Source organism: Macaca fascicularis, chromosome 6 (assembly GCF_037993035.2).
Source record: "Macaca fascicularis isolate 582-1 chromosome 6, T2T-MFA8v1.1".
Classification (NCBI taxonomy): domain Eukaryota; kingdom Metazoa; phylum Chordata; class Mammalia; order Primates; family Cercopithecidae; genus Macaca; species Macaca fascicularis.
Window position 1 is genome coordinate 186,990,595 of NC_088380.1, and position 14,048 is coordinate 187,004,642.

The 14,048-nt window shown below is 55.7% G+C and overlaps 2 protein-coding genes across 14 annotated transcripts in view; both read right to left on the minus strand.

Annotated features, from left to right (window-relative positions):
- Nucleotides 1–4,623, minus strand: part of RNF130 (ring finger protein 130) — a 187,501-nt gene extending 182,878 nt beyond the window's left edge. For all 4 annotated transcript variants that reach the window (XM_073995023.1, XM_073995022.1, XM_073995025.1 and 1 more), the window contains exon 1: nucleotides 4,191–4,623. The gene's annotated coding sequence lies outside the window, so the exon portion shown is untranslated. The remainder of the gene's footprint in view (nucleotides 1–4,190) is intronic.
- An 8,278-nt stretch (nucleotides 4,624–12,901) lies between these two features.
- Nucleotides 12,902–14,048, minus strand: part of RASGEF1C (RasGEF domain family member 1C) — a 111,736-nt gene continuing 110,589 nt past the window's right edge. For all 10 annotated transcript variants that reach the window (XR_012414474.1, XR_012414471.1, XR_012414473.1 and 7 more), the window contains one exon: nucleotides 12,902–13,620. Coding sequence is in view for 7 of the 10 variants with exons in the window: in XM_045394656.2 (XP_045250591.2) it covers nucleotides 13,596–13,620 (25 nt within the window). In the remaining 3 variants the exon portion in view is untranslated. The remainder of the gene's footprint in view (nucleotides 13,621–14,048) is intronic.

Consider the following 14,048-nt stretch of genomic DNA (forward strand, 5'->3'; position numbering starts at 1 on the left):
CCAAGTCCTTGCTTTCTCTGCTTCCCTCTGCTCCTGTCTGGGTTCCCCAGTGGCCCCCCGTTTCTTCCCTCCCTGCCCAGAGAGCTCCCTCACCCCTCCAGCCACGTGAAGGTGCCTTCTATGAACCGGGCTGGGACCCTCACCAGATACTGACTTAGCTGGCGCCTTGACCTCCCCAGCTTCCAGAATCGTAAGCAATAAAGCTCTGTCGTTTACGGTATTCAGTTATAGCAGCCTGAACAAATGAAGATAACAACAGGGCACAGCCCGGGTGGGACGCGTGAGTGCATGAGAAGCCCCCAGGGATGGTGTCTCACTGCTGTTAGGAGGCACGGCCAAAGCCAGCAGATGGTGCTTTTCAAGAGAAGCCAGAAATCCGGACTGTGATATTCCAGCTCCCAATTCGAAATATTTGCTGGCAATTCACTAAATTGAAGCTACCATGCAGGCCAGGTTAAAGGGGCTCCCGGGGTGGAATCTGGGTCCACCACTTTGTGCCTTTGCTTGGTCAGTGGCTTTAACACTGTGCTCTGCAAAGCCCGGGCTGCCATTCTCGCAGTGTGAGGGCTGTGGACCACCTGAGTCAGCATTACCAGGGGACACATGTTACCAAAGTGGCTGCTCGGCCCACTGGATCCCTGAGCCTGAGTCCTAGGGGTGGGGCCTGGACCTTGTCTCTGCCAAAGTGCTGCAGTGACAGCTCCTTTGGCTGCTGGATTTGGGAACTCTGGACAGGCTCCACTAAAGGGCCCCGGGGCACCTGGACATCCAGAGCTGATCAGCCGCAACCAGTGTCATATCTGGGACTTCGTGATGCCGTGGTTTCTTTAAAGAATAGCGCCATCTGCTACATAAAGTTTGCTATCCAGCTCTGCTAACATGGGGGTTGGGGGCACGGAGCCCACAGCCTCCAAAGCGATCTTGATCTTTGAAAAGGAACCCAGCCAGGTCACTTGTTTGCTGGCAGCCTCCTCCTGAGGCTGCCCCTACCCTCGCAGTCCAGTTCCCCGGTCATGCCATGGCCTCAGGTCCTGTCTATGTGGGTCTCTCCTCCTCTCTGCGGTCGTTCCCCATCATCCCACTTGCCCTTTGCTCAAATGTCACTTTCTTAGTTAGGCTTTCCCTGGCCCCTTATATAACACGGCCCCTCCCACTCCACACTCTCTCCCCTCCCTACTTCACTCTCCTCTGTAGTCCTTAGCTGCTGTCAGACACCTACATTATATTCTAGGACATTTTGCTCGCTGCTCCATCCCCAGGGAACAGTGCCTAGCTCCAACTAGGCTTGAAGAAGGATTTGCAGAGTGAATGAATGACTCCAGGAGGTTGTTTCTGCCTCAGGGCCTTTGCATATGTGGTGCCTTTGCACAGAATGTTCTCCCCCCAGCTTAATCCCCAGCTGACTCTTTCTTGTCACTGAGGTCCCATCAAGTGTTTCTACTTCAGAGAGGCTGTCCTGGTCTCCCTAATACCTCACCTCCCTGTGCTTATTTATCACTCTGCTTCCCTTTCTTTATTCTTAAATTAAATTAAATTAAATTATTTATTTAGAGACAGGGTCTCACTCTGTTACCCATGCCAGAGTGCAGGAGTGCAATCATAGCCACTGCAGCCTTGACCTCCTGGGCTCAAGCAATCTTCCCACCTCAGCCTCTGGAAGTGCTGGGATTACAGGTGTGAGCCACCAGGCCCAGCCCCTTGTTCTTTAAATGGAGATATCATTCACATAACGTAAAATGTATCATCTTAAAGTGTACAATCAGTGGTTTTGACTATGTTCACGAGGTTGTACAACCATCACCACTACTGAATTCCATTACATGTCCCCCCTCCACAAAGGAGCCTCATACCATTAGCAGTCACTCATCACCACCCCACTACCCCAATCCCTGGCAATCATTGTCTCTGTGGAGTTACCTGTTCTAGATATTTCCTATAAACGGAATCATACAGTGTGTAACCTTCTGTGTCTGGCTTTTTTCCCTCAGCACAGTGCTTATAGGTTCATCCATGTTGGAGCATGTATCAGAACTTCATTCCTTTTAATACTGAGTAATATTCCATCGTATGAGTATGCTACTGAATGTGGAAGAACTCAGCTGTGTTCCCTTGGCTGTCACACAAATCGACACAGGAGGGGGTTTTCCCCACAGGTGCCTGGGATTACAGGCACCTTCTGTGACCAAATGTGTGGGGGTTTGCCCCACACCAGCAAGAAGGCAATCAGGTCCAGCTGCTGGCCTTTAATGCAATTCTGATACTATCTACCTGGAGATAGTGTCAGAGCCCACAGGGTGGGGCTCAGTCCCCAAGACTGCCCCCACTTCTGATGCCACTCTCAAGTCAGGGCCTCAGGAACTTCTGACGGACCGGCTTTAAGTTGGGGTTCCCAAGACACCCTCCTTGCGTTCAATTAATTGGCTAGAGCGGCTCACAGAACTCAGGGACACACTTATACTTGCTGGTTTATTATAAAGGGTATTACAAAGGATATAGATGAAGAGATGCATGGGCAAGGCATGGGGAAAGGGGCACGAAGGTTCTGTGCCCTCCCTGGGCACGCCGCCCTCCAGGAACCTCCATGTGTTCAGCTATCCTGGAGGTTATACAGAGGCTTCATTACATGGGCATGGCTGGTTAAATCACTGGCCATGGGTGAACAACTTAACCTTCAGCCCCTCTCCCCTCCCTGGAGGCTGGGGGGTGAGGCTGGAAGTCCCAGGCCTCTAGTCCTGCCTGGGTCTTTCTGGTGACCAGCCCCATCCTGGAGCTACCTGGGGGCTGCCCGCCTTCACCCACCTCTTTAGCACATGAAAGCCACCACTGTGGAGATTCCAAGGATTCTAGCAGTTTTAGGCCAGGAAGCCCAGATGAAGATCAAATGTATATTTGATGAGATCACAGCCACATTTTGTGTAGCCATTCATCCATTGAAGTACATTTTGTTTCTTCCTCTCTCCTTGGCTATTGTGAACGGTGTTGCTAATTACATTTGTGTGCAAGTTTTTGTGTGACTGTGTGTTGTCATTTCTTTTAGAATGGAATACCTAGGAGAGTGGAATTGCTGGGTCACATGGTCGTGTTTAATTCTCTCTAGATCTTATCACCTTCTGAAATTATTACTTTTTTTTTTTTTTTGAGACAGAGTCTTGCTTTGTCGCCAGGCTGGAGTGCAGGGCCCTATCTCAGCTCACTGCAAACTCCGACAGGTTCAAGTGATTCTCCTGCCTCAGCCTCCCAAGTAGCTGGGATTACAGGCACCTGCCACCACACCCAGCTAATTTTTATATTTTTTGTAGAGATGGGATTTCACCACGTTGGCCAGGCTGGCGTTAAACTCCTGACCTCAAGTGATCCTCCTCCTTCAGCTTCCCAAAGTGCTGGAATTACAGGCATGAGCCACCACACCCGGCCTGATTTTTTTTTTTTTTGAGGGGGAGTTTCACTCTTGTTGCCCAGACTGGGGGTGCAATGGCACAATCTCGGCTCACTGCAACCTCCGCCTCCTGGGTTCAGGTGATTTTCCTGCCTCGGCCTCCCAAGTAGCTGAGATTACAGGCATGTGCCACCACGCTCGGCTAATTTTTGTATTTTTAGTAGAGAAGGGGTTTCACCACATTGGCCAGGCTGGTCTTGAACTCCTGACCTCAGCTGATCCGCCCACCTTGGCTTCCCAAAGTGCTGGGATTACAGGCGTGAGCCACCGTGTCCACCTATTACTTGTTTATTGACTTCTCTGCTGGGGCTGGGACTAGCATGGAGGGAGTGAGGGAGCTGCCTCAGGTGCAAAACTGGAGACGGGTCCCCAAAATCTCAGTCAGCATAAATAATATTTTCATACATTTTAAAAAGTCAAAGACAGGGTCAGTCAGAGGACTGGAGCCTGAGGCCAAAAGAAAAACCCAAACCGGCCGGGCGTGGTGGCTAAAGATACAAAAAAGGAGCCGAACGTGGTGGCGGCGCCTGTGGTCCCAGCTACCCGGGAGGCTGAGGCGGGAGAACGGCGGGAACCCGGGGGGCGGAGGTCGCGCTGAGCCGAGATCGCGCCGCTGCGCTCCAGCCTGGGCGACAGGGAGAGACCCCGTCAAAAACAAACAAAATCCTGTCTTTATTTAAAATGTTGTTATTTTGTTCTTGGACGTTTTCATTAACTTTACCTTTCAAAAACATGGCATTAAAATATCACTCACCTCGATGGCTGCGTTTTCTGCTCCTCCGGCTTCCGGCGCGGGAGGTGAGAGGCGCGTCCTCAGCCACGTCCCCGCAGGGGCCGCCAGGGCGCTCCGGGCAGCTCGTCACCGGCTCCCGGGAGGCTCGTCCGGCGGCGGCGGGAACCCGCGGCGGGAAGGAACAGTCGTCAGCTCTGATTTCAGGTCAGGCCTCCACGCTGCGAGGCCGGCCTCACATCACAACGTGAGGAAAACCCCGGGCGGCGGGAGCCGCGGAGGCCAGACCCGGGGAGGGCTCCGGGAGCGGAGGAGGAACAGATCCCAGGGCGTCTGGGGGAGAAACGGACACAGGTTGGTGGCAGTGGATGGGGCAGGCGTGGGGAGGGCGGCTGCCGCCAGAGGAGGGTGAGGGTCCAGTCTGAGGCCCGGCCATCGCGACGCCCGGCGCGGCTTCAGGGACCCCGGGGCCGCGGACTCCTGCCGGGCTGGGTGGGCCGTGCCGGAGCGGGGGCGCCCCCTGGCGGTTCGGCGCGGGCCGGCTGGAGCCTCGGCCTCTTTTTTTTTTTTTTTTTTTTTTGAGGCAGAGTCTCGCTGTGTCCGGAGTGCAGTGGCGCGATCTCGGCTCACCGCAACCTCCGCCTCCCGGGTTCAAGCCATTCTCCTGCCTCAGCCTCCCGAGTAGCTGGGATTACAGGCGCCCGCCACCACGCCCGGCTAGTTTTTGTATTTTTAGTAGAAACGGGGTTTCACCGTGTTGGCCAGGCTGGTCTCGAACTCCTGACCGCAAACGATACCCCCGCCTCGGCCTCCCAAAGTGCTGGGATTACAGGTGTGAGCCACCGCCCCCGGACCCTTGTGACCTCTCAAGTAAACAACTTGAGATGCTTACTCAAGTAAGCGTTCCCAGGGATGCCAAGGCGCGGGAGGGAATCAGGATAAACAAGGCAGTGTTTTAAAAAATTAAATCAGAAGCTACTGCCCACAGGCTGGCTGCCTGTTTTGGCAAATAAAGTTTTACTGGCCAATTGGCAAAAAATCGAGAGCAAAGGCCTCAGGTGCAGGCCACGTGTCAGGGAAAAGCATGAGACTTAACTGGGCTATTTTAATGCGGTCTGTTTCACTTGCAAGGTGATGCCTCTGCTGTCGCTCCTCAGAGGGAAGCTTGGGCGTGCACACAGTCATCCTGGGGTGGCGGTGGCTTTAGCAGGGCTCTCTTTGGCTGGCCCTTCCCCTCATAATTCTGTTAACTGCCTTTGTTGGTCTCGCACCAGCTGTTAGGCGCCACCAATTGCTGGATGATTGTTCTACTGTTATGACAATGTCCCGGGACGTACATTTCGCCACAGTTTGATTCAATTAAATGCAGGCCCCTCTGCAGGGGCAGTTTTCCAGGCCAGTCTTTGAGGTTCATTCTGACCCCAGGAGGGCTCTTTGTAGCTGCTTTTCTCCATGGTTCTATCTGGTAAATTGGCTGGCTTATGGTTTAGCTGGTTGCTCTGTTGAAGCTGCTAGTTATTAATCGCTTACCAACACGCTCTCTATTGTTTTTGTTTTGTTTTTAGACACTCCAGCTCTGTCGCCCAGGCTGGAGGGCAGTGGCACAGTCTTGGCTCACTGCAATCTCCGCCTCCTGGGTTCAAACGATTCTCCTGCCTCAGCCTCCCAAGTAGCTGGGATTACAGGCTTGTGCCACCATACCAGGCTAATTTTTTATAGTTTTGGTAAAGATGGGGTTTCACCATCTTGGCCAGGCTGGCCTCAAACTTCTGAGCTCAGGTGATCCACCCACCTCGGCCTCCTAAAGTGCTAAGATTACAGGCAAGGGCCTCCGCACCTAGCCTCTCTATTGTTTTTTGAGTGCCCTTAGCCTTGAACTTACCTACACTGTGTTCAAATAAAGGCAATTCCTTTGGGGAGAGCTTAGACGCTGTCTGCTCTATGCCTTGCCTCTCCTCTCCTGGGCAAAATTCCTCAGTCACTGCTTCACTGTGGGTGGTAGGGACAACGGCCCACTTTCTCAGAGTGACACCCTTGCCTGATGAGTGGATTGGGTGGGGACTGTAGCCTCTGATCTTCCTGGCTTACCTCTCCCAGCGTGGAATTTCCACCCTGAGTGAGCTGGAGCCAGCCTGCCTCGGTGTTCTCAGACCGAAGCGCCTAGAGCAGAGTCTCCACTCTGCAATGGAGGGGCTGGCTGGAGGAGGGCCCTGACCTCTCCGCTGTGCTCGCTCAGGATTTAGCTTCGGACACAGAGCTGGGCGGTGCGGGCACAGACACTGGCAGCCGCCCGTCCCGTGGAGGTCTGGTGGCCTCGCCTGGGAGCTCTGTGTTTGCTGCTCCCACCTGGCACAGAGCGTCTGTCACTCTGAGCTGAGAGTGACGAGTGAGGAAGTGGTGATAGTTCAAATGTCATCGTGCTCACTGTTCTTACCAAGCTTCAGTAGGTTTTTCTTGAATCAGTTTTTCTTCATTCGGTTTATGCTTTTAAGACAATATCCGGGCCAGGCGTGGTGGCTCACGCCTGTAATCCCAGCATTTGGGAGGCCAAGGCAGGCAGATCACGAGGTCAGGAGTTCGAGATCAGCCTGACCAACGTGGTGAAACCCCATCTACTAAAAATACAAAACCCCGACTACTAAAAATACAAAAAAATATAGTCGGGCGTGGTGGTGCATGCCTGTAATCCCAGCTACTCAGGAGGCTGAGGCAGGAGAATTATTGCTGGAACCCAGGAGGTGGAGGTTGCAGTGAGCCAAGATAGCGCTACTGCACTCCACCCTGGGCAACAGAGCGAGACTCTGTCTCAAGAAAAAAAAAAAAAAGACAATTTCCGGAGACTTAAAAGAATCATTTTTACCCCTTGTACTCGTTTTGCTGGGAAGGGGGTCCATAGGGCTCCCTCGGCTCCTCTCCTCTGCCTGCCCTTTGAGATTCCTACTCCTGATGCTGGGCAGATACCCTTCATCCCCACTGCCCTGAGGAGCTCCCCGGCTCTCCCTCCCTGGGCCTGGGCCCCAGGGCGTTTCCTCCTCTGGTAGCTGTGTGTGTCTGGGATGCTATTATTTTGGAGGAACATCACATTGGAGAGACAACCACCTTTTGCTGTCTGTGTCCTCCCCTTGCCCATTTTCCTGCTCATTTCTCTGGGTGCAGAGCTCTTTTGCTAGGCTATAGGCCCTCTCAGATTTGGGAACTCTACCCTACCCCCTACAGTGATTTACTGCACTTTTTGGTTGTAAAGTGTTTTTCTGGGGGGATGGGAGACAGGGTCTCATTCTGTCACTCAGGCTGGAGCACAGTGGTTCAATTATAGCTCACTGCAGGCTTGAACTCCTGGGCTCAAGCTATCCCCCCACCTCAGCCTCCCACGTAGCTGGGACTACAGGTGTGCGCCACTACTCCTGGCTAAGTTTTAAATTGTTTGTAGAGACACGGTCTCACTGTGTTGCCCAGGCTGGTCTTGAACGATGGACATCAAGTTATCCTCCTGCCTCCCTTAGTGCTGGGATTCCAGGCATCAGCCACCATGCCCAGCTTAAAATCAACTAAAAAAATCAAAGTAGTACTTAACAATAATTTAGTGTAAGAAGGCTTTTAGCAGAAGCTACCATTCCCACTCCCCTTCCTTTCATATTTTCTGTTCCCCAGAGGCACTCTGTGGTAAGGATCAGGACAGTCACGCCTGCCAGCTCTCTCTCCGTTCGGGCTTCTCCTGGAGCCCTGTCCTCCCACTGGCTCTCATCTGCTGGTGCTGAACAGAGGCTGTCTCCCAGGACTTCCTGTTCTCTCCCTGCGCTGGGTCTTGTGACTGCTGACCCACATCATCTTTCTTGGTTTATTTCCTCATTTTGGTGGCATACATCTCGCTGCAGGAACATAATCCTGACACTGACACTAGGTGTTGGCAAGGATTTGTGGGACCACTGAAGCACGCTGGTGGGCTGGTCTGTCCCTTGTGGGGTGAGGGTGCCTTTCCACGTCCGTACGTGAAGCATTCTTATTACAGCTGCGGAGTGTTCCATGGGGAGGCACACGGGGATGTATTTTCCCGGCTTCCTATTTATGGACATGGGCTGTTTCCAATCTTTTGCTGTCAAACACTGCTGCGACGAACAGCTGTATGCAGACTTCATTTGAAGGTGTGTAAGGGTGAAGGAAGATCACTTCGTAGAAGAGACATTCCCATGTCACAGCATCCACATGTTTGTCATTTTTATTTTTTTATTTTTTATTTTTTTATTTTCTGAGATGGAGTTTAGCTCTTGTTGCCCAGGCTGGAGTGCAATGGCACGATCTCGGCTCACTGTAACCTCTGCCCCCAGGGTTCAAGTGATTCTCCTGCCTCAGCCTCCTGAATAGCTGGGATTACAGGCTCCTGCCACCACACCTGGCTAATTTTTTGTATTTTTAGTAGAAATGGGGTTTCACCATGTTGGCCAGGCTGGTCTTGAACTCCAAACCTCAGGTGATCCACCCACCTCAGCCTCCCAAGGTGCTGGGATTACAGGCGTGAGCCACCACGCCCAGCCTGTAATTTTGATGGCAACCACCAAATCCACCCCCATGGGAGAGCCTCAATTTACACTCCGAACAGCAATCACAAGTGCTTGTTTCCCCAGCTGTGCTTCAAAACATTACTATTTTTCTGTCAATCTAAGAGGTAAAAATGGCATATCAATGTGGTCTTCTTTCAGAGAATTTGAACTGCTGGTTAGGGGCCTTCAGCTGGGCTTTCCAAGGGCTGGGCTGGGCTGACGAGCAAATCCACATGCTGGCACAGGAGCAGGACTGTGGAGGCCATTTGTGACGTCTCTGTTATGCAAATAATGTGCTGATCTCAGATTTTTTCGCTTAGTTTAGGTTGTAAAAGTGGAAGTGTTGGGTCAAAAGCGATCAGAGATCTTTCTAAAACTGACCATGTTACTGCCACCCCCGAAACTCTTCACTGGCTCCCCTAGAGCCTTTGGGGTAAACTTCAAGCTCCTTGGTCTGTCCCGTGGGGATCTTTACTGCTGGCCTCTGCCGCTCTTTCCTGCCATTGCTCTCTGCCCTGACGCGTGGGATTTCTGTCTCCTCCTTTGCTGAACTGCTCTCAGCTTGCCCACTGGGTAACGGTCTGTTGGGCTGTAGTGGGGACAGCTTATGCCCTAGATCCCTTCATTCCACTTAACCTTCCCATCTCTCCGGTCCTGCCTGGAGGCGCAGGGTGGGATGCTGAAGACGACGGTGTCAGGCACCCCACCCAGCCACAGGCCAGGGCCCCGCTGTGGTTGAGGGGCCTCTCATCATGCCTTTTGACATTTCCCTACTGGATCCATCTCCTGGCCTAGGGCCCCAGGACCCCAACCTGAGTCCTGGGGAGTGAAAATGGGGCCCTTTTCACTGAAGATTCTGTGCAGCAGGCCATGAGCCACGCAGCCTGGGTGCCTGGGGATGGAGGGTGGCGTGACAGGGAGTGAGGCCTGCTTTTCTCTATGGCTGGGTATGAGGCATGGCTTCACCCAGCAGGCCCGCGGAGGGCCAGGGCAGGTGCAGGAGGGGAGCTGGGCCGAGGCAGATTTTTGTCTTGAGCATGAATGGGACAGTGCAGGTCCTCCTGAAACATCAGGGGACACCAGGGGGCTCAGGGACCTGCAAAAGAGGAGCAGGCAGGAGCAGAGGAAAGACACATGTCACCGTGTGACTGTGGGAAGCCCAGGTGGTGGCAGAAGCCCCTCTGCTCCACACCATGGTTAGAAGCAGAGCTGTGGAGGCGACAGACCCTGCACGCCCCCCCTCTCCATGCTGTTGTCCATGAGCAGTTGCTTAGCCTTTCTGAGCCTCTGTTCCCGACTTGCCAAGGGGCATGATGACAGCACCTACCTGGCGGGGTTTGTTAGGCTGCAGGTGAAGCGCTGGCCTGAGGCTCGGTGTCATGGGGAAGCGTTTGAGTTTCCAGGTATGAAGTATGAGCCTTCAGCTGAGACACATCCCAACTGGCGCTCTTGACTGAGATCCCAGCTGCTCACCTCCTTGACCCATGGGTGAGTGAGTCAGTGATCGGGAGCTAGAAACTGGGGAGGGCATTGCTTGGAGGGTGCTGCGGGTGCACGGGGTACTTCCAAGGGCTGAGGGGGTTGCCCCTCCTGGAGAACCACTCAGGAACCCTGCAGGGTTGGGAGACGCAGAGGCCTGAGGTCTGATGCCTGCCTGAGGGATCTGAAGGAGGAGGGGCTATGTCAGCATTTGTTTATCTGTCCCTGAGTTGTTAGGGAAGGGGACCATGACAGTCCCTGGGACAGCCCTACTCACACCTTTGAGATTATCTGGGGTTCTGCTCTGGGGGCCTGCATGGGTTTTGCAGAGGGCTGGATGTGGCTGGGTTCCCAGGCTAAGGTGCTGGCCACCATGGAGATGCCTGATGTGGTCTAATGTTGGTAACCTCCCCAATTGCCATGTTGAAACGGAACCCCCAGTGTGAGGGTATTAAGAGGTGGGGTCTTTTGGGGAGTGGTTAAGTCATGGGGGTGCTGGCCTTGTGAATGGGCTTAGTGCCCTCATAAAAGGGGCTGGAGGCAGCTGCACACCCCTTCCGTGTGAGGGCACGCAGATGGCACCACCTGTGAGGGGCCAGACACTGAACTGCTGGTGCCTTGATCTTGGACTTCCCAACCCCCAGAGTTGTAAGCAATGCATTCCCGTTGTTTATAAATTACCCAGCCTCCGGTATTCTGTTCCAGCAGCCAGAACCAAGACACCATTTCCCAAGGAACTGCTTGGGGTGGAGGGCAGTCCCCAGTGATGCAGTGATGGGGGGCAGGGGTTTCAGAGAACCCACGGGTCCCCCATGTGAGAATGAATCCATTTGGAACCCCAGCCAGGCCCAGGGCCTCTGAGGCAAGCCCCAGTCAGGGAAGAATCTTCCGGTCTGCAGGCTCCACCCCACCCTGTCTCCCTCCCTGGAGAAGCCTAGGTAGTGAAGGAGAGCCCATGGCCAGGCCCCGCCTCGTGCCTGCGTTCGACTCAGTGGTGTTAGGGGTTCGCATCACCTGGTGCCACGCTGCGCTCACAGGCATTAGTCCTGGGCACCACCTGCGCTGCTGACACCTGCCCCACAGGCACAGGCCCTGCCCTGTGGAGCCCCTGGGGGCCGTCCCATCTGGCTGGCCATGACACTGGAGCCAGAACTACAGGAGAACAAAGACGCCTCTGCAGGGAAGGGCCATGAGCCAAGGCGCAGACTGTGTGGCTGTGGGCAAGGCCTCCCTGGGCTCCGAGGCTGCACCTGGAGAAGGAACACCGGGTCTGGGCGGGTCCTCTGAGGGAGCTCATGCCCTCTGGCTGCACCAGGGCCTGGCACCCAGCAGCTGCTCAGAGGGGTGCAGAGCCAGGTTGAAGGCCCCTTGGAGGATCCTGAGGCACAAATGTCCTCAGCCTGAGCCCCCAGACCTGCCTTCTCCATGGGGCTGGCTGTGGGCTGCCTCCTTCCCTCCTGCCCCAGAGCCTCCCCTGCTGGGCTGAGCCTCGGGGCACCCAGCTTCACCTGGCCGTCCTGATACCCATCCTGCGCTGGGCCACCGGGGGGCTGCTGTCAGGAATGGCTTCTGGGAGATGGGCCCTGCACCTGAGGCTGCAGCTCTGACTGGATCGACAAGGTGGGGAACAGCATGTCAGGCAGTGGGAACAGCATACCGGTGCAGCCAGGAGGCAGGGACGGTCCCCGCTGACCTCTGCAGTGGGCTTTTCTCATGTTGCCCAAGGGGTGCCAGGGACTGCGGGTGTCGGGTAGGGATGAGGGTGAGAAGGTGGCTCTAACCAGCTCCTGGAACCCCCCCAAACTCTTGGGGTTTGGCCTCCAGGGCTCTGCCCGGGCCCTATGGGAGCCCTGCCCCCACCTCTGTACATTACTTGCCCGCCCTGGGGTCTCAGATGGAAGGGGTGGGCTGGAGGGTGCAGGGCAGATTCTGCTCGGCCCTGGTGTGCAGGCCCCGGTGTGCAGGCCCCGGTGTGCAGGCCCCGGTGTGCAGGCCCTGGTGTGCAGGCCCTGGGCCTCTGCCGGGCCTTTCTGGGCCTTGCTGCGGTCCTGGCTCACCAGGCAGAGTCCCCGAGTTGGCTGAGGCACCGGGGCTGCTGGTGGCCCTGTCTCTGCCTGTTCCCCAGATTGGAACCAAGTCTAGGACAGCCAAGTCTGATCCTGAGTGGGACCCCACCGTGGAGGGGCCTGACATGGCCTAGAGAGGGCCAGGGTGGGTCAGTCAGTGCACCCCAGCGCTCCCTCCCCAACCCATCCGCACCCCCAGCAGGCCCTGACCAGGAAAGGGGGTGCAAATTGCACTCCCTGACTTCCTGACTAAATGACCTTGTCACGTGTCAGGTGGGGTCTCAGCTGCTCCCCAGCGCACTGCTTGCTGGCTCAGTTTGTGAGGGGCTGGAAACAGACTGGGTGGGGCTGTGGGAGGGGCCTGCTGGTGGGCCGAGGGGTTTTACTGGCTTCCTCATGCCCTGCTCTGGACAAGAGGAACCAGGCACAGGCAAGGCTCTGGGTATCCCTCCCCAAAGGTTAGCTGAGCATCCACCGTGCACCAGGCTCTGTGAGCACGACACGGGTCCCTGGATGGGAAACGGTTTCCCGGTCCCATGCCTGGAACTGTGGCTACAACATTCCCCGGGCTGAGTTGAAAACCTGCCAGGCATCCTGGCCAAAGGTCATCTCAGGCCGGCGGGTCAGAGACATGGGGTGGACACGGATAGGCCAGGGTGTACGGGTGTGTTTATAGCGACTAGAGTTTACAAGGGGCTGGGTGGCGGGACTGCCGTGTACACACTGTGACTCCGGGTGTCCAGTTTGTCCTGCTGACCCGTTCCACAGCTGTTACCAGAAAGCTATCTCCTGGGGCCAGCAGCGTCCAGGAAGCGGGTACCTGGGCTGCAGAGACAAGCTCGTCGGCAGGGCAGGGTGAGGGACCATGGGCGGAATGGCAGTGGCCGCTGGTGGGCTCGGGGCTGGCGTGGGCATCTCACTTCGCACCGTGGTGCCTGCTGTGGTTCCAGAAGTTCCCAAGCCACCTGGTGACAGACTGTGGGTGGTGGCCAAAGTGGCACATGTCACCAAGCAAGGTCTCGAGCTTGCAGTGGCCCCACCCTCTGCGGCAGTGTTGTGTCCTTGCCGAGGATGGACAGACTGACCAGGCCCCACGGTCCTGAAGGCAGGATGTCCCCAAGGCATGTGCCACCCACACGTCTGGAGGCCCTGGGTCCTGCCAGGGCTGAAGTCCCACAAAAGGTCTCCTGTGCCCGTATGGCCACTGTGAGGGGCAGCAGGCCACGGGGTCGGCATTTGCAAAGTAGTGAGGCGCTCCCCCGCCTCTGCCCGCTGGGCCATCCGAGGCAGGGCTGTGGACGGCTTCTGTGGGCTCCATCTCTTCCTCCTCCCTCAGCTCAGCGCTTTCATGTCTTCCCCAAAATAGAAGATCTGCAGATTTAAGCATGTCGGGCAGCGGTGAGAGCCTGGAGCTCCCCACCCCAGTGAGACGGCTCTCCAGCACAGCCATCTTCTCAGTGCGCTGAGGAGAGCCGGCCTCCTGCCCCCGAGGGATGTTCTGCAAATCCCTGTGGCCAGTCCTCGAAGTCCACTGCTAGGGATCATTTCCGACCGCCACTCGGACGTGTTAACACGCTGAGCAAGAAGGAGGTGGGGCGTGTGTCCTACTGTCTGGCATAAAAATATAGACTGGGAGTCCCTGTCCCTGGGACATGCATCTTGACTGCCCACAGAGGCAGCCACCAGCTATGGAGGGGAGGGTCACAGGCTCAGCCTCCTCTCCTCATCCTACGACCATGGCTTGATCCCGCCCCACCCCACTGTGGGCTGCTCAGGCTCCCAGGAGGCTGATGACCCGG